The following is a 21,615-nucleotide window of genomic DNA, read 5'->3' as shown; positions in this document are numbered from 1 at the left end:
ACAGATATCAAAAATCAACTAGAAACATGGATGGATTAGGATTATTCAATTATGGCAAAGCGCACGAGGGCTATGTACCTAAAGGGAGGGATGCCTTCGTGGAGAATTTTCTAAGGGAAACTGGCTCGTATACATATTACACATGGGGAAAACCACGAAAGTGCCCATGCAGCCAGCCCGTTTGCGGGATTGGAATCTCGGACCGAACTACCAGTGTTCAGAGTCTTTACCGCTCGGCCGCTGATAGGCTGAAATCTGATGGATGGCTGATGGATATCTTAGAAAGGATTTTTACTTATAGTAGTTATATTAATTACAATTACGTGTAGAGCTTATGGAAACTTAAAAGCGGCCGAGCGGTTAAGTTGCTGAATACCCTGGTTGTTATATCTGGGTACGATTCCTAGCAAAGCAGCTTTTCGTGGTTTTTCCCCTATATAACGTGGTTACGAGCTAGTTTTCCTTAGGAAGTCCTCCACGAAGGCAACCATTCTATTAGGCAGATACCTTTCGTGCGCTTTGTTATAGTCAAGTAAACCAAACCAAATTAAAGAAGCTTATTTATTCTACTCTCCAAATTGAGATCCAAATAAGTCATACGTGGGAGCTTTTCGTATTCATAACGTAAAACGTATCAAAATGGGGAAATTAAATAAATTTAATTATTTAACTTGGTTATCTAGAATTCCAGTTTTTAATTTATCTCTTGTTTCCAAAAATCTGAGCATGAATAAATGTGTAATAAAGCATAGACAGATAACTTTGAAATTCAGAGAATAACTTAAATGACCTTTGACCACTAGCAGCCGAGAGGTAAAAATAGTTGAATATTGGTAGTTCGACTGGCACGCCACGATAATTTTCTGGTAAGCAGCACATCCGCCATGGCGTTCAAACCATGGCGGATGTGCTGCTTACCAGGAAATTTTCGTTTTTTTCTCCATGTGTAACATAAATACGAGGCAGTTTCTATCAGACGTATGGAATAATTTTTGTCAACTACTCGCTATAAACAGCCCTCCATGAAGGCATCCATATTCACTTCGGCAGATAATCTTATGGTACTTTGCCATAACTTAAATAATATGATTTGATGATCATGCTAATTTTTTCTCATACTGAAGCGTGTGATGCTTTAATTAATGTTTTATTTATCATAAATGTGTTAAACTGCTTTAAATTAACCAAATCAGGATTTTTTTTCTGTTACATTTCCTTTTCGAAATTTTTGACATCATTTTAGAAGCCTAAATATGTCAGAACGTTTTATCAAGACGTATTATTTGTAACTGTTTTACATATAAGTACAGAGAATCTCATGACGGTGAACTCTAAAAGTATTTCATACAACATAAACAAACAGGCTTTTATACATTTTCCTCTCGTATGCAACCATCTATAGAAGTGGCCTAAAAATCGCTTGAAGCGGCCGTTAGTGGTCGCATTAGAAAAGTCTCATTATATTTGCATTTTTGTGGCATTTAATAATTTCAGTTACATGTCTGCCTTATTGATTTTTCAAGGGCGTGTAACAACTTTCAATATAAATTAGAATAGTAATAATCTTTTACATTTTAAAATTTCTTAATTATGATATTTTCCGATATTCGGGCTTTAAATGCCCAAGTTATTTAATTTTATGCCAAGATTTAAACTTTGTGGATTTACAATAAGAAGGTCTTAATTCTGGAACTTTTTAACATCTGAAGCTGGTTAAAACTGGTTGAAATGTATTGCAGTCGCAGTTCGTATGCAAAACCATTCTCGCACTAATTTGTTTTATGCTTAATTTATAGCAATTTCCCTAAGTAACCAAATTTTAGATTTATATCATTTTTTTTTAAATTGTGAAAATAAACAAAAAGAAAGGAGAAAATTTTTCTTTCTTACATTATAACTATTTTCAGTTCATCTTTTACGATAATTAGTGTATTTTTCAATTTTCCTCAACTGTCAAATCTTGTATTTCTAAATATTAGATTATTTACAGTCCCTGCAATTTTAGAGTTTTTATGTTAAACTCTAAAATAGTTATTAGAAGAATTATTAGAAGCATTTGATGTAATTAACGACGCACGTCGCCCATAGATTTGCCCATAGATTCGCAAATTTTGAATTTTCAATATTGTTGGAAGAACTTGAGCAGAAAATTCGTCTTTTCTGGCAAATTGAAAATTTTAAAATTCAAAAAATTCAACTCCATCAATCCAATTTTCAGACTCAATTAAAGGCACTGAAGTTATTTTACATTTAAAAACTCTCGGTGATTTAGAACTCCCCGGAATTGGTACTCAAGAAATGATTTCAAAAATGCTCTTCTACATCTATTAATAACTGTTCTATCCCTTGAATAGCTAGTATCTACTGCATTTTCTTCTCATTTCTTCTTTGGTGGTTATTTGAATCATGGCAAAGCACGGGAACTGTCTGTCTAAGAGAAGGGATGAATTCGTGGAGGACTTAACGAAGTATGAGAAAGGGAAACTTGATTGTATTTACCTTACACATGAAGAAATAACTAAATTATCTTGCAACCAGCTTGTTTGCTGGGATTTGAGCCCCTGTCGAACTATTAGTGTTAAGCGACCGCCAGAGTCGTAGCTAGGGTTTTCAGCGCCCAGGGACAACTGAAGATTTCGCGCCCCTTACTGCTTGCCAAGGATGGAAAACATTTAATTCTACAATGTCTAAATTCAATTTCGCCAGATAAATTTTCCATAAAATGAAAAAAACAATTTTCAGTACACATAAATAATTAATTGAATGAATGTAAATTTTTACTGCAAAATACATAAACTTATTTTCAGCTCAATGTAAAACTGTTCCCACGCAAAATTTATATTATAAGAAAAAGTTAAATGTCTGTTATGTCGAATATTTCTTCACTTAGATTGCAGAGACATTCGATATTTTATGGAAGCAGGAGACTTGAAAAATGAGCAACCCCCTCTCCGGGAATCGAACCGCGGATCTCTGGAATACGCGCCCAGCGTGCAGACCACTACACCACGAAAGCACGTCAAGAAGGCTGAAGTCTAAAATTTATGCATATATAGTATTAATTCTATATTTTGCATATTAACATTTTAAAAATACTTGACTAAATTACTCCTGGACGGTTGTGTATAAACCTATGGTTTGTTTGATCAAGTGCGACTCATTTGTAAAGTATTGAATGGTGTACTCGCTTGCAAAGCCTTGTGAATTTTGTTTTTCTTGAAAAATCGGCAATACTAAGTATGATTGCTAAATATTACATTCTTTTTAAGGGAACATTATAGCATAATAATAAGAATATTTTCTCCTGGGATATACTTTTATCAATGATATGTTACTGTAGCGCAGTTTTGCTAAATTCCTATCAATCAGTTCTAATTATTCTAAGCTAATTTACTAAGACTTGGAATGATGCTCAAGGCCGGCGCTAGACGTTTTGCCGCACGGTGCCTGCTTTACAACTTCAAAATTCTGCCGCCCAGCTCTTTCCAAAGTTCTAAAAATTTTGCGTTCTCTCAATTCTGCCGGCCGGTGCGGCCGCACCGATTCCATATGCTCTGGCACCGGCCCTGATGATACTAGGAATGACTAGGAAACGATAATTCAGATAATACTTATTATCTGAATTGTCATTTCCTCATAAACATGATGCTTATTAAAAATTACAGATGTTTTAATTAATAACAACCTTAAAAACTGGTTGTTAGTAGCTTTAATTTTGACTCCATACACTTCAACAATTAAAAAAGCCAAAAGATAGGAAGTTTCCTTGTCAGCTCATTTTGAGTTCTTTTCTAATACTGCTAAAATTCTGCATGATATTTGTTTTAGAACTGCTAACAAAATTTTAAATACAAAAGTTATACTGCAATTTTAAGTCTGAAAAGTAATTAATTCAGACTTGAAAGCTCTTGAAACATAGAACTTGAGCTCAAAACAATAACAATAGAATTTTGCATTCATTTTTTTAATTATACGATTGTTGCTTCATTGATAACAATGTTATAAATAGTTAATTTAGAATTACACTACAATTGCTGCATTAGAATCCATATTTCTTACTAATTATTTAAACATGAAAAATGAGAACTATAATAGTTATATGTACTTTTTAATCTCCAAAGTCATAATAAAGTTTTCTCATAAATAGGAAATTGACTGTTTTCAACAGTTTTCACCTCTTCGTCAAGATGCATTTCTTTTACGGTCCTAATTAAAAATTACAGAACAGCAGAACATAATCTTCTATCTCACGAAATTTGCTAAAACAAATTCTTTCGCATTAATTTTGAATTTTATTTAACTCTATCTTATTCAATATTTCGAGTTCTGGATAATCAAATTAGCGGTATCCTTCTATAGCTGCAAAATGTAATTAAGAAGCTCAGCTTCGTTTTTAATGATTCATTTTACCACGCCACTGGGAAAATAAAAAATATCTGACTTTTCAGATTTTCAATTACGTCCAAAGGGCGTTTTTTTAACATTTTGTGTGTTACCTTTATTTATTAAATATCATGTTCTTTGCACTTAAACCATAAAATTCAATTCAATAGCAATGCCGCAGCACATCTTTAGAATTTCCCATACACACTTCCGCGCGCTGGAGACAAAAAGGTTTTTCCCAGCCGTAGAGTGTTGCCATTGCTCCCTTTTAAATCGCTGAGTTTGTTACTCAAAAATTCGTTAAAGTTTTGCAAAATATAAAATCGATAATAAATCAAATTCCAAATTTCAAATTTGGTCTTCCACATGCCCATATTCGTAGGAGGATTACGTCATTCAAAATTCGATGGCTCTATGTACCGTTGTTTTATCACAATGCGAGAAATATACATACATTTATGCAGATTTTTCATTATTCAAAGGAAAATCTGAGAGCTTTCATATTTCATATTGCGCCCAAAAGGATTTTTTTTAACGTTTTGTGTGGTACCTTTATTTATTAAATATAATGTTCTTCGCACTTTACCATAAAATTCAATTCCACAACAATATCACAAAATATTTAAAAAGCGCAAAATTTAAGAATTTCCAATACACAGTTTCGAACGCTGGAGATACATTTCTTTTTTCGTACAGTGTTCCCGTTGCACGCTTTTAAATCGATGAGTTTGTTAATTAAAAAATTCGTTAATGTGTTGCAAAATTGGGAATAGCTAATAAAACAAATTCCAAATTCGGAATTTCAAGTGCTCATGTTTGGTTGGAGTACTACGTTATTCAAAATTGGATGGCTCTAGGTACTGTTGTTTTTTGAAAATGCGGAAACATTCATGCAGAATCTTCATTATTTAGTTTCTTTAAATATTTAAGTAGCAACAGTTTGAAAAGTGAAACCACGCAAAATGTCGTTTTGAGACTAATAGCCCTTTGGGTCTAACGCCCCTTTGGACTTAAAAAAAAAATAAATAAATGTTAGATTAGCAAGTTAAAAGTCAGAAATAGCAACATTTAACCGATAAGAAAGTCAGAACTCTTTACTATCTCGCTCGAAAAATGCAATTTTGAATAAAATGATAATTTTGCTTCTTTATTAAATTTTTCTTATAACAGGGCTTGCATGAATGGATTATATTCTACTATAAGAAATTTTTTCATACCAATAAATTGCCACACTTAGAGACAGAAAGTACAGCAAACCCTTTCTAAGATGACCACAGGTTCATAAGATTTTGGGCTTTTGCGAATTAGAGAAATAGCTCTCAGCACCGATGTCCAAGTTCTCAGAAATACTGATCATCATAGGAAGATAATCACCAGAAGAAAGTTCACTGTTCACATTCGGAAGTGCATTATTCTACTCGTATAAATGAAAGTACATTAAGCCGATTCGATTGCGTGTATGGCCGTATCTATTTATATATAGGAAAATTTTAATATAAAATAAATATAGTGTAAAATATATGTTACCGTTAAAGCGTATAATTAAGTTATTTCCTCGAATAAGTAAGTATTTGGCAGGGGGGGGGAAACTAGCCAAGCCGGTTTAGCTAATTATTTTAAAATAACTATATTAATTAGTATAGAATATAATATTCTATAAACTAACCAATGATAAATGCCGCTCAGACGGTGTAGTGGTTAGGGGAGCCAACTTCGATACCTAACGGCTTGGGTTCGAATCCAGGGGAATGCATAGTTCTAATGGTCCGTCTCTTCATAGGAGGCAAAGGTGGCCCACCTATTAAGTGACTGCATAATAAAGTGACAACTGCTTCTGGTCAAGTCGAAGTCGGCTGAGGGACCATCATTCATATTTAAAAAAAAAAAAAAAAAAAAAAAAACTTAATAACACACAAAAATCTCAAAGGTTTCAGGTTTTAAACTACGTCCAAAGAGGGCGTTTTTTTTAACGTTTTGTGTGCTACCTTTATTTATTAAATATCATATTCTTTGCACTTAAACCATAAAATTCATTTAAATAGCAATGTCGCAAAAGAATTTTAAAAAAGCATATCTTTAGAAGAATTTCCGATACACACTTCCGCGCGCTGGAGATAATTTTTTTTTCGTATAGTGTTGCCATTCCTCGCTTTTAAATCGTTGAGTTTGTTAATCAAAAATTCGTTAAAGTTTTACAAAATATGAAATAGATAATAAAACAAATTTCAAATTTGGGCTTCCAGATGCCCATATTCGCAGGAGGATTACGTCATTCAAAATTCGATGGCTGTATGTACCGTTGTTTTATCACAATGCGAGAAATATGCATATATTTATGCACATTTTTCATTATTTAATTTCTTCGAATATAATGCAAGACTCTAACATTTGGTGGCAACAGTTTGAAAAGTGATTCGCCGTTTATAGTGATTCAACGCAAAATCGCAAAACGAAAAGAATGGTCCTCCAGGATCAAAGTCTCTTACACCTAATGATAAACCGTTAAAGTGGGGAAAAAAAATGACACTATAAAATATCTGTCGTTTTATAAATTAACTGATGATAAACCGTTAGTGTTTAGAAAATTATATTTCATATTACGGATAGATTAAATAATAACGGAATGCATAATATTATTGCTAGATTCGTTAAACCGTAATAAAAAATAACAAACTATACTACGCCAATAGTTCTGTTTAGCAGCTTTCGTGTGCCGTCTTTACTGAAAATTCGTCATTTATCAACACTTTAATGTGAACAAGCTGTTAGCTTCCAGTTAGGGATGGATGAAATTTAGTTTAAAGACTGGCAATCATTATTTAACAGAGGAGAAACATTTGCTCCCCGTGAATTTTTTCCTTCGGGGTGAGGTGGGTCGGTTTCTTTAAGGAAACGGGTGAAGCAAACCACGGGGGAGAACATACGATTTTCCCGCAGGCAAGTTGGAAAAACCTGCTATCGAAATGACCTTGCTCAGCTGCAGCCAGCTCAACGTCTTACCCTTAAAACCTCCCTCAAGAGAGCCCGCTATAACCCTGCCCGTTTGGCAAGTTTCCCCATCTCCAATCGGCGACATTATTTGGCGAGATTTTAGAGTTCCTTTTTTTCCGTTCCTTATTTTCCGAGTGACATTTTTTCCGTTCCTTATTTTCCGGGGACATTCTTTCCGTTTCCCATTTTTCCGGGTGACATTTTTTCCGCACACCGTTGTATCTTGGGAAATGTTTCACAGCGAACGAAAAAATTTTGAGGAGCGTGGTAAAAAAAAATGTGAGGAGCCTGAATTTAATAATTTTGTGGGTATAATTGGTTCGGAAAAGGTTGAAGTAGACGGTAATTTATCAAATATGCCCGAGGAGGAGTGATTGGGCCAGAAGAGTGGTTAAATAATTATTGGAGTTAAATAATAAGGTGATTGAGAATGAATGAATTAATTAATCAAACTTAAGTAGAAATTAATTAATAAGATAAAAAAGTAAGTTAAAATATTAAATATCCGAAAAGGGCATAAGAAAGGGAAATTGTATAAAAATCAAATAAAAAATTAAAGAATTCATTTTTGATTAATTTTTCTCGTAGAAATATTGCTTTCCTTAGTACTTCTGAATTTATAGAAAAGAACTCATATCAATGCGCACATGAGTTGTTTCCCGTAACATCTGCAAGCAATGATTTAAATTTTTATGAGTGTTATTTTATTGGCAAGTTAAAAAAATTGCTAAGTTAAAAAAATTGAGAAATACGGGAGAAGAGGTTCGGAGAGACTTCATTCTGTTGCGGCTTGGTCCTCTGTGTTTGACCGTGATATGTAGAAGAAAAGAAAAAAAAAAGATATGAAAGAGTCTTCATTTCTTTTTCGGCTTGCTGCCCTTGCTAGGAGAGACCTGAGTTTTTAGACGAAGATAAAATGATTCCTACAACTTAAACAACTTTCTACAACGTAGTCAGCCCAAGCTCCCGGAATTTCTTGTGGCAAGGAGCGCAAGATTACACCTGTCGTTGGCAACAGCCATGAACACCTAACAGATGACAGTATGATTTGACTCAGTTTCGCCACCAGTTTTGATGGAGAGCACCCAAAAGGGGGGGCTTAGGGTCTCCCATCCCTCTCCCCTTCCACCAAACTACACGAAAGCTTTCGGTTCGCCGCATATTTAGAGTGCCACAATGCGCAGTGAACAGTGTACATTTACAAACATCCATGCCTTGTCTAGGATTCGAACCTGGGCCCTTCGGCACGGCAGTCAGCGACCCGTTGGGCGGCCATGTGAGTAAAACAATGAAACTGTGTAACTAATAATATGCGAAATTTAATAATATACTTCTGTCCACTACAGTAAATTAAGGAAATTGATTTTTTTTATTATATAAATCGAACTTGTGTATGTGTAACTGCGGTTATATTTGTATGTTATTACGAAACGTTCATTAAAAAATAAGATTAAAATAATAAGGTACTTTATTATTCAAAATGTGTGACGTAATTATCAAGGAATTTCAATGTTTCTTATTTTTTTATTTGCACACCTATTTTTCCCTTACACGGTATAGGGTTTTTTTGCTTGTGACGTTTCTGTGCAAATGAATTAAAGCTATAGCAATTCTAGGAAAGAAATCCTTTATGTAATACCATATTGGCCACATCAATACCTAAAATAATTTCTCAATCCAAGAAGGTAAAAAAAAGGTTAATTATTTATAAATTTTTACATTTCACGTACTTTTTTAAAAACAGAAGTAAAGTATAGTTTTTAGTATTTAAAGAAGAAAATGCATGGTTATGTGTTTCTTTGCTGGGCCATTAAGACGTCTGAACATACACCTGCTAAGATCCTACTGGATGGTCAAAGAAGTCTTTTTATTGAATTCCCCAATCCAGTCCAAGCCCGTCTTTTTTACCTTAGATAAACTGTCTTCAGTCAGTATTTGCTAATATTCGGCTTAGTTCGGATATTAAAATTTTGATCTCGAAGTTTTGTTAATTTTCTTCCCGTTTTTGTGACTTCTCCAACATCGCGCCTAAATATATTATGCAATTCGTTTTAAGCTTCAATTATATTAATTTAGAAACTTGTGAATTGGGGATTACTTTATATGAACTTACATTAGTTTATATGTTTCAGCCTTGCAGTTTCTTAGGGTATTGTTCTTTTAAAAATATGTAATCCTGTGAACGATAACTAAAATCATATGTAACGAAACTTGCAGCAAAGGTTAAAAAAAAGCAACACGAATGAAAATAATGCATTTCCTTTTGAAGTTCATCCAGTGTAAGCCTTAGAAACTGATCAAAAGCTTTGTGTTTAAAAAGTATATTTATTTTAAGCGTAATATTGTTGCATGTAATATACGGATGTATAAAAGCTTAAAATCGCTCGATAGATTTTTTTTTTATGATGGAAGTAAAATATAGAACGGTGTCACCAAAAATCGATGAACCATTGCCAGACATCACTGCCAGGGCTAATTTATATTTCAAATTTAAATAGCTTTTGTTTAACAGTAGGGCAGTAGAGTGTATCAGTTTTCGTTTTAGTACTGTAAGTATACCCTGCACAAAAAATGGGACAGTTCTGTAGCTTCCGTTTTACTGGGCCGATTGACAAAATTTAACTTGCGTGATGTCTCGAAAGCATGATTTAGGATATATATTATATTTATATGTAGCATTGTTCGAGCATAAGTAATCTGACACAAAATTTGATTTTTTCTGAAAGGACATACCTATTTGTTTCCATATTTCGATTCTAATTAAATTATGTCAAAATGCCAAGTTTTGTAAAATTCGTGCGAGTAGTTTTAAAAAATTAGCTCTCAATGTTAATTGAATTTGAAATATATTTATTAATATCTCTTCTTTTTATTGAACTTACTTGCTTCATTCTTTCAGAGTTCTAAATTTACCTTCAATACGAAAAAAAAGTTTGCATATATTTTATGATTTATTTTTTTAATTTGTATTTTTTAGTAATTTTGATAATTTTTTCGAAAACATTTTTGAATTACAACCTATAAAAATTTTACCACCACCTTAATGTAGATGTATTTCTAGACACACCTGCAAACTATTAGTGTTTTTTATTCAAATTTTTTAAAGATATATGTGAGTTTATATATTGGCGCGTTTTGATATTTGACATATTTGATATAAGCGATAATTACGCCTTATGTGTTAAAATTATTTGAAAGAAGGAAAACTTAACAGTTCTGCTCGTACAAAGTGAAAAATGAGAAAGGAAAATAGGTTACTATAAATTAAGAATTTCGCCGAGTGAATTATTCTTGGCCCAAATTGAGAAAAGTGCACCAAGATAAATTTTTACATTTCTCGGTAAGTTTCTCACCACATTTTACAAAATTTAATATTTGGGCATAGTTTTAGTTGTAGAATAGAAAAAATTTGAAATAACATTTCAGAAAAAGGTCCAATTTTATGTCAAATACCTATGGTAGAACAATGCTATATATAAATCTAATATATATCCTAAGTCGCAGTTTTAAGTTTCTACTTTCCTGTAGCAGTTTCACTGATATTTTAACCATAGTTCGTTTAAAGCAAGCAAATCGAAGTGCTTTATTTTCGATAATCAATATACATTATAAAATGTGTCTCCTATACAATATACAGGTTATTAAATAAAACTCCAAATAGGATGTTGGGCACAATTTTTATACTGAACATTACAATGTTCTGAATTAATATTTGATGCATGAAATATACTTTCCCCGATAAAAGGAAGCACAATTTTATTTATGTTGAGCTTTTGTCTCCTTTTTTTTTCAGGTTTAAAAGTGAGAATTTTCACCCTAGTTATCAAATTAATACTTTGCGTGCTGTACGTCATACGGGTTGTTTTGGATCGTGGACCCAACAGTGCTGCTTGGTAAGTTTCATTCATACTCTCTAAAGACCTGCATATTCTCGGTACAAAACATCATTCATTCGTCGCATAATACATGATAGATGGTATCAAAATGTAGTTCCTAAAAGCATCTACCGAATAGGCTTTTATCATTTGAATTCAACAAGTTAGTAGCATCTACATTAACATCTGCGTTAAGGATTTTCTAATACGGTCATCCATCATGTGAGCTGCCAAGGATAACAAATGAAATGATTGAGGTTAATGCAACTTCACTCAGGTCTTTTAGCATTCTTGTTTGAAGTACGTTTAGTGAAACTTTAATAAATTTGATAATTTTTCTTTCAGTTTTATAGACAGACATAGAACTAAGCTCAAACACAATATTTTTTCAGACAACGATTTCATTCTTGTTAACTATGCAAAAAGTATTCTAATGGAACAATCAAATCAGTTTTTGAGTTATATATATGTATACAGAGAGAGAGACGTCTAAATCATGAAGAACGTAAAGAAGTAACAAAGAAGCATTGTTGTGGACATTAGGTGCGAATTTAGTAAATTTGACCTTAACATAAAACATTAAAGTTAACATAAGCAAATTCAGTGACATTGCAGATTTACTGGAATATCAGTTTATTCTAAATATCTCTAATTGTTATATTTATTCAAATGATAATCATTCAATTATTTTTTTTATAAAAAACTGCATGAAATATAAAATTTTTTTAGCCTTTCTTTATAATCGCTTATCGTTGCTTAGTAACCAAAAAATATAACGTATAAATTTTATAAATTGAGGCAGAAAAGCTCCTAACGGTAAAAGATTATATATGTATTAAATCACGTAACTAGGCAAATTCAGAACGTCGTTTTAGAAAAATGCGTAAAACATCATTACAGAATATAGCAAAATGTATATAAATATTTAGATATGAAATATTTATATTATATAATATACATAAGTGTAATAAACATTTAAATACGAAATGCATTTTTATGTCAATTTTGATATTTTACGAAGTAATAGGTTTACATCTAATATGCTCCTTTTTTAAAAGATGCTGAAAATATGTTACTTATGTCAAACCAAGGATGATAGTGATATCTTCCTCCAGCCAATCCCATTTCTCCATGTAGTCGTTTTTTAACTCCTTAAATTTCTTGAAGTAGGCTGATAAGCATTAGCTCATTTTCTAGGAGAAGGCGAAGTATGTTCAATAATATTCTGAGTCAAGCGGCTTGTCTAACGAATTCATCTTTCAAACGTCCTCAGCAGCAGGATTTCAATGAACAAGTTGGCGTTATGAAATTAAATAGTCTTGCCATTAAAGAAGATTAAAATCAGCAAAGCCCTGAAATGCTTTACATAAGTCTAGAGGATTTCTTTTTGTAGCTCACAGCCTGCTAATTTAAAATAAATATTTTCGAATATGTAATCTGCAATAATTAATGCCACCTCAAAACCAGTAAATCGACCGTTGCTTAGGAGTCTCAATATCGAACATTTTGGAGATTGTAATGAGCTCTGTTAATTGAACTGTTGGCGAAGAGGGTTACAGCAGAAAACATCGCGGACGAAACCTGCGGGGAAAACAACGCAAAGCGGAAACGTCGTGGTACAAAACATCGTGGGAGAAAAGAAAGCAAAGAGAAAAACATTGTAGTTCTAAAGTATCGTTATCGAAAAGAAAGAGGTTCAGAAACTTCGCAGTTTAAAAACATCGTCGTCTAAAATATCGTGGTAAAAAATAAATCACCTACAAATCATCGCGTGATGCGCACACATGCGTTTTTCAGGTTTTAAGATCTGTAAAGCATTTTCGCATGAAGATTTGTAAGCACAAGGAATGTTAACGACACGAATATACGGAAACAAGAATAAACGGAAACAAGATATAATTTTCATCGAAACAATATCAGATTAACAAGCGTGAAATAAAGCAATTTGACAATTAGTTAAGCAATTTTTATAGAGGTAACCTCGTGCAGTTATTTATCTTTCTTTTTCTAAACATTTTTAGTAAGTATTTTTCGTAAAGAATTATGAGTAAAACTTTATAAAAAAAATTGGTTTATTAATGACCATTGTTAATTAACTATGCAAATTTGAAATTCTGTTTAGTGCTGTAAGTTGCATTAATTTTCTACTCATTTTCAATTTTTAAATGCTTAAGTTTCCTTCTCATGTTTTCAGCAAATATTTATTAGTTCATTCAAAAATATGAAATATTAAGGTATAAATATTACTCTTTCCTTCTTGCGTTCCCAAATTATTACGCGAAAATGCATTTACAGATTTTAAAACCTGAAAAGCGCATATGTTCAACGTTATCGTCATGCGATGGTTTGTAGGTACTTTATTTTTTACCACGATATTTTTGAACTGTAAAGTTTTTGAACCGCTTTATTTTCGATGACGATATTTTGTACCACGATGTTTTAAAACTGAGAATTTTTTGCTTTCTTTTCTCCCACGATGTTTTGTACCACGGCGTTTTCGCCTTGCGTTGTTTTCTCCGCCACGTTTCCGTCCGCATTGTTTTTGTAGCGAAGTTTTCAGCGGACACCGTTGACAAGAATTAGTTTGTTATTGGATCTTGGTTAAACACTAAAATGTGCAATAAATCATCTATTCTGTTTTCAGTAATAGGATATTGTTATAGCTGATCTTTACTTGGAATTCATATCATCTTGTGCCCTTAAAGTACTACTAAAACATTTAAATAAATATAGAATAGATACTGAAGTTCTTGGTTATACAGAGCTGTTGAATCCGTACGGCCGTTTATGTGCTGGGTCGGTAAGCGTGGTATATTGAAAACTTTTTTATTCATATGAAAACTTCTGAGACCTACCAAACGAGCAACAGTTATCGCATTATCTGGGTTCTGACATCATTTTTCATCCTTATAGAAGGCATCCCTTGCTTTGTTCCTTTAATTATTATTCCCTTTCCGTTCATTACAGTCGTTATTAGTTACAAGGATTATCTGTTTTCAGATGAAGAAACCGATCAATTTCAGTCATCGAAAGTGCTCCCGCTCAAATAAAAATACCTAAAAAAATATTGTTTTAGGAGTATTTAGAACTGTTTTATAATTTTTCTCTATTCTCTGTAACTGATTGATTAATGGAATTTCAGTGTATTAAATATCGTAAATCTTATGGTTGGCTCATAACCTTTTTAAGTAGAATGTCGATCGCAACAATAAATAAATTTGCTACACCTAACGTATAAGAACTTGGATGCTAGTTGGATCGCAACACAAAAGAGCTGAAGTTTGGTAATGCTAAGTGTCCACTGAGATTTCAGTGCAGAACTGCCATCTTTGGTGCCATTTTAAAAGAATTCCAAATTGACTTAAGTTTACTTTATAATGTATGTTTGAAGTTGCTGAATTATTTATAATGTGATTTTGTTGTAAAAGGTGCTAATATTTAATTAAATTTTCTATATTTTATGTTCTGTGTATTCTTTGTATTTTCCCCTTAGTTGTTATTTTACCTCAGGGGAGAGTTTCAGCTGTAATATTACTAAAATCATTTAATGTTTTTAAAATTATTTTGCATTTTTCCGTATTTCATTAGAAAGCTTAAAAATGAACACATATTATAATGCTTTATTTGTTTCTTTGTTACCTATAATATCTTGTTAGGGAATATCATTATTTAATGTTTGACTGTTAATCATATCAGCCCACCAGCGGCCGAGCGGTAAAGTCGCTGAACACTGGTAGTTAGGTCCGAGGTTCAAATCCCGCGAACGGGCTGGCTGCATGGGCGTTTTCGTTGTTTTCCCCATGTGTAACGTGTATACGAGCCACTTTCCCTTAGAAAGTCCTCCACGAAGGCATCCCTCCCCTTAGGCAGATAGCCCTCGTGTGCTTTGCCATAATTAAATACTACACATTAATTATATCATTAATATCTAGATGTCATAAAATTCTACTTTCTTCTTTTGCAGTTATGGGTGTGAACCACAGAACATAACTATGTTTCTGACACCTGATGTTAATTACGATACTAGTGGACCAACGTCGTATTACATAAATTGGTGAGTATATCTTAGTATCTAATGCTTAATATATGATTTTTACATTATAGGCAATGTAAAGTGTACACAAATAGTTTTATGCTTTGTAGACATATGAGGGACATTCCATTCATTCATGGTATACCAACATTTACAGAATTACCGTACAAGTTTGCTTATATGTATATATTTTAAAATACAGTGGAGTGTTGCAAACTCGACTTCGTGTGGACAGAGAGGGAGTCGAGTTACCGGAAATGTCTAGTTTTACAGAAGTAGGGGAGTTATTCACAACTTACAATTCGTACAACACCTAAATCCACGGCAGTTTTATTAATATTTTTTTCTCTTTCTTCACTCAGGGCATCAAGTTCCATTTCCATTTCTATTTTTATTTTTATTTGTGCTCTTTCCTTCTCGTTTGGCATTTTTTCTTACAATATCTGTAAGCCTGGTTATAAACTGAGAAAGTATTATTATTAAAAACAGAAAGTTTAGCTTACAGTAAGGTACAGCCACAAACCTGCTAACAGCTGACAACAGAAAAGAGGAATGTGAGTGATAATTGACGGCGGTTATCTGACGCTTTGAGCCATTTTGCTACTGAGAGGATGAACGGAGTAGATTGCAATTTTCACGAAAAGAATAAAATCTGTCGCCAAATTCATTACAAAGGTTTCAAGAAATAGTCACAAAAGGAAAGAGCTCAAAATTGCAAAATTAGAATATCATAACAAATCTTTGAACAGAACAAAAAAATATGCGGACTTTAATATGCACAAATATATATTATAATTACAATAATACAGTAATTAAAATATACTGTTCGCACCATATAGGGGATATTACAAGTAATTCTAGTTTAGCGATTAATAAAGCACCGCATTTCTTCGGAGATAATGTTTTTTGACCAACAGTTGAGTTTTCTAGTGCATACGATATATATACAGACGAGTCTGGGATTGAGGGGAGTATTGGAACAACATTTGCTGTATATTATTTTGGTGTCGAAATAGACTATATGAAATTTAGATTAAACAACTATGTCTTTCAGGCAGAGTGCGAGACTCTAAATCAAACCTAATTTGGATAAGAGATGCGTTGTTTTTCGAAATGTGATTAATAGTTACACAGATTGTTTGTCGCTGCTTCAGTCTGTCTCCCGCCCAGACAACGCCAATCCCATCATCTTGAAAATCAAAAGCCCACCAGTGGCCGAGCGGTAAAGTCGCTGAACACTGGTAGTTCGGTCCGAGGTTCGAATCCCGCGAACGGGCTGGCTGCATGGGCGTTTTCGTGGTTTTCCCCATGTGTAACGTGTATACGAGCCAGTTTCCCTTAGAAAGTCCTCCACGAAGGCATCCCTCCTCTTAGGCAGATAGCCCTCGAGGCTTTGCCATAATTACACACACACACACATACACTTATGAAAATCAAAAACTGTTTACAAACTTTGAACGGGTATTTAGACGTAAAATTGCACTGGATCAAATCTCATGTGGGGCATATGGGAAATGAAAGGGCCGACTGTCTGGCCAGAGAGGCAGCCTCCGATATGGATCTCCTCTTTATTGAAACTTCAAGATCTAAACGGATGACCATCACACACATGAAAAAATTTTACATTGAAAAATGGAAAATCCTGTGGGAAAATTCACCAAAAAATAAAGATGCATAAAAATTATCAGAATTTCTAACAAAATGGCTGTTTTTAACAATACTGATTTAAACCAAATTCTTACTGGCCACGGGAGATTTCCCTATTATTTTAAGAGCTTCAACTTACAAAATAATGAACTTTGTATTTCTTTTAATGCCACTGGAGACGCGAAACATTTTGTGGAGGACTGTCCTATTTTCGCCGATCAGAGGAAGCTTTACAAAATTGATAATGCTATACTTAATGATAGGTTTGATATCAAAGCTTTTATGTCTTTTGCACAAGATGTCATTAAATTTATTAATGCAAATCGAGGTGTTGTTGGAATTCTGATCTGATGTTGTCCTTTGTGTTAATTTTTATTTGTATGTTCGTGAGTGTTTGTTATATGTTTTTCCTTATTTTTATTTTGTATTTGGGTATTATTTGTATCTTATTTATATTTTGTATTATGCATTATTTATTTTTTATCTGATGTTTTTTTGGGGGTCACTCTTTTTTTTTTTTTTTTTTTTTTGACCATGAGGCCACTTCTTGGCCAGGAGGGTCTGAGTGGACCCGCAATATATTACAATGTATTGCTTGTAGGAAGTATTATCCTAATCCCATCCTTCTTCCCATTTTGTTAAAACTTGTTTAGAAACTTTAACAGACAAGCGACAGAGCAGCTAAGAAGTCACATTAAAAGAATAGAAAGTATCTTTTAATGTGACTTCTTAGCTGCTCTGTCGGCAGCTTCATTCCCTATTACACCTAAATGTTCACGTATCCAGCTTAGGATAATGGGACAAATATTCATTTCCATATTTATTATTTCTTGGGGACCTTGAATAAGTAAACATGTTTTCGTAGAGCATAACGCCTTTGAAACGATTTCGGTTAATTGTATAAATGCTCACATATTGTGATTTATTATTTTTGAGAGAGGAATTTATCCGTTAAGAGGCTTCATTTAATGTTGATGCTTCAGCTTGGTAAACTGTGCTTGAATAATAAAAGTTTTGACATATTCGAACTTGCTGATCTCTGTAAGCAATAAATGCAATTCCAACATTATCTTGGAACGCTCATCCGTCTGTAACAATTTCTATTCTCTTGGTGAAATTTATATGCCATACAACTCGAAGTCCCCATTTTGAGCATCAATAAGACGTTTTAAATAATTTTCAGTTGCGTGTATTCGATCTCGCCTAGGTCAACTTTTTATTAAGCACGAACCCTATATATTTTAGGTATCATTATTTTGAATAGGTTTTTCGATCATAGTCGTAGTAATTGTTTTACCAGTTTTGAACCATTAGGAAATGTTATAATTTTCAGAGTCTCTAATGTTTACTTCGGTTTTCCTTTTAAGTCTGTTCGATTTCTAAAGCCGACAATGAAGATACAATATTCAGCATATGGCTGAAACGTGACCTAAATCTAATTTAAATACAATATTATCTACAATATTTCATAGAATTGGACTTAAGTTAAATCCTTTGTAATAAATTGTTTTCATTGATGGTTATCAGATTGTTTATTGCATCCACTTTTTCTTTATTCGGCGTAAATCCGAACTGGTACTGATCTAATAGTTTATTATTCAAGAGAATGTACGTAAGTCTTTGTGCTAATAGTTTATATAAAGATAACTCTTCCCTGGCTGTCCACTCTGGCGGCATTCCCAAACTGAGTTTTTAAACTCACATACATAAGTATCAAACTCTTCCCTGGGTCTCCTTTGAACGTCTCTGAGTTCCTTTGCGTTACCCCATTTGGAGCCGAAGCTCAACTCCATTCCCTTTCGGTCGACCATATAGATGAGAAAGGAAGGAGGGGCCAACCTCGCACTACGAGTGAAGCACAGCTCCGAGGCTTCGGTCTCCCGATGGGGTGCTTTTTGTTTACATCCAGAAGATCCTTTGACAGCGCTCTGATAGTATTTCGACACACGACAGTTCCATAGAAATCGAAAAACGGGACACTTCCGCATAAAAGAAACATTCATTGTGTGATTGATAATAGCAATTTGTATAGTTTAGTGATATTTACGCAAAAATCACATCAAATTTTTCGATAACTAACAACAGCGATTTTAATTATGAATTTGTTTTATAAAATTCTAAGCTGTTGAAGTACAAAAATATAGATTTTAGTAAAAATGTTATGCTTAAAGAATGAAAAATACCTTACGGTACTTTTAAAATTGTATACGTCTTTCGATACGCTTGATAGAGCATTCGCTACTTTTATTTTATTTTCCAAACCATAGTGAATGCAAATAAATTAAAGATTTGACATGCTGATAATGAAAAACAGTAAATTTGTACGGGTATTTATGCATATACCCTTGCAAAAAGTATGTATCTGCCTTTAACAAAATACGTAAATATTTATTAAATTATTTATAAATGTATCTGAAGTGAGGGATTTATTCATTCATAAACTCCTGTGAAAGTTATTGTAAGGAAACCTAATTATTAAATGTATCTAAATTTATAATGATTATAAATATTATCTAAATGTATAATAACCTTAACATTGAATTGTAAGCATAAATTGAAATCCTGTTGACAAATACGTTTATAAAACTATTTAAGCAAGAATCGTTCGTAGTGGAAAGCAATCTGTTGAAAGGTATTGTAAAGCAAATTCTATGAGATGCGTATTACGTATTTATTAAGGAAGTAATAAAGAAGATTTTTTAATATATATATATATATATATATATATATATATATATACTGTTGAAATTAAGGGTAAAAAAATTTGATAAGTGTATTTAAAAGAATTGTTCCCTTACATTTCATAATAACTCAGTTACAAGTTTTAAATAATATTTAAAAAAAAAAAATTCTTTTTTTATTCCCTTTCAGAAATATTCAGAGAAAGTTATGTACATGGCAATAAGCACCAATATTTAACGTATTATTTAACTATTAATATTTAACTATTAAACACCAATATTTAACTATTAAAATAAAACGTGCTCTAATTTGAAATGGACAGAATAGAGCATTAATTATAAATTGACTTAGAATTTTCGATTTAAAAGATGCCTCAGAAGCTAAAAAATCATGTCATATTTGAGAAAGTATTTTAGGAAGAACCCCTGTATATAGAAAAGAAATAATGCATAATTTTAATATTAATAATACAATAAACTTTGACCTTAATTTTTGTAATTCTTAACCGAATAAAATAGAATTACCTTAGAATTGTTTTTTAATGTAATTAACGAAAACTTGTGAAAATATTTTATTCAAATTAAACCGTTCAGAGCAAACTGTTCTGTGAAAAGTATAGCATTTAATCCTGTTCAGAATGAAATGTTGTTTAAAAATGTATTTTTTCACATACTTAGAGCTCTGAAATATTCTAGAAAAATAAAACATACACACTTATATGTATATTTACGACGCAATTACAAAATATTTACGTCCCATCGTGTCAAAACTCATTGATCTTAATGGTAAGTCACTGAATGTTTTGGTCAACACAAAGGGATCGCCAGTGCTTCAAAGCAGTGTATGAGGAAAACCGGTTAGGGCCAACGAGACAGTATATATGAAGTCGTTGGTTAGGGCCTCTCCTTACTTCCTACCTCCATGCGGTTGACAAGCTGACAAATACGCTTCTGTTAGGCAAAGCTTAACGTTCCTCTTCGCTTTGCTCCATGTGAATAGGAGTCCAGTCGGTTGGTAGGCATTAGGATTTGATTTACTATTTCCTAGCACTAAATGGGTGATTTTCCATGAGTGTGTAAAATAGCTAAATTAAATACAATTCATGATATGTAAGGAACGTTCGCTGTTTGTCAGATAAAATTCTTCAAAACATCTAAATTCCATAGATACACTAAAATCTATCTTTATTTGTCATTTTAAAAATATTTTTGATTTCATTGTGTGTTTTTGAGTTCTAATAATGAACTGAGATTATTCTCTTATTGAAGCATATTCTACAATATCTGCCGAGGGATTATTTTATACAAAGTGATAGAAAATAATATTTTCTACTGTTTATTCGATATTCGTTGTAAAGAAACAATTTTGTTTCTTTATTTGATAAAATTGGACAGGAGACATACTTTCTTCTTTTGTCAAGCTGAAACGTAGTGTGAAATTAGGTGATTTAGGTGACAGATTTTCCCGAAACCTCTTCCATGAATTGACCTTGGGTTTATGAATATTACGCTTGTAAAGCTGCTTCTTCTTTAAAGCCGCTTATAAAACCGTGTAAATGAGGCATAATCTAAGTTTTACTCTGATATCTCCGTCTCTTACTTTTTCGCTTATCCCTTACCTTTTCTCTTTGAGTCGTAATTCTTTTATCATGCAATGAAGTTGGAATCTTTACCTGTAATTTTGTATTGTTATATAGATTATGCAGATTCTCTGATTTTCAGTATTTAATTCTCCAGCATACTGTGAACTAATAAGCACACTTTCTTTTAAAGATATCCAATCAGTTCGAGACAGTGTCATTTCCTGTTTGTAATTTTGAAGAATTAAGACACAGTCTAATTCGAGTGAAACAATTTGGCGAATGTAATATAATAACTATATTAATGAAATAACCCTTAGACTAATACTGTCGTCTTTTTTCCACTTATTAATGCATGAATCACTTTGGTGTTTTACCATAGTGAGATATATCCTTGATTCATCTCGATTAGCTATGCTTGTAGC

General features: G+C 32.7%; 1 protein-coding gene across 4 annotated transcripts in view; it reads left to right on the top strand.

The window, feature by feature from the left end:
- LOC118189638 (potassium channel subfamily T member 1-like) overlaps positions 1 to 21,615 on the top strand; it is a 567,007-nt gene that overhangs the window by 256,846 nt on the left and 288,546 nt on the right. For all 4 annotated transcript variants that reach the window (XM_085820454.1, XM_085820457.1, XM_085820455.1 and 1 more), the window contains 2 exons: positions 11,168 to 11,267; positions 15,214 to 15,303. In XM_085820454.1, coding sequence (XP_085676580.1) covers positions 11,168 to 11,267; positions 15,214 to 15,303 — 190 coding nt within the window. The remainder of the gene's footprint in view (positions 1 to 11,167; positions 11,268 to 15,213; positions 15,304 to 21,615) is intronic.

The sequence above is a fragment of the Stegodyphus dumicola genome, chromosome 7 (genome assembly GCF_044657685.1).
Source record: "Stegodyphus dumicola isolate Sdum_Otavi_A_Nest chromosome 7, ASM4465768v1".
Taxonomy (NCBI): Eukaryota; Metazoa; Arthropoda; class Arachnida; order Araneae; family Eresidae; genus Stegodyphus; species Stegodyphus dumicola.
The sequence above is the reverse complement of the archived record's forward strand: the minus strand, read 5'-3'. Positions and strand labels throughout refer to the sequence as shown.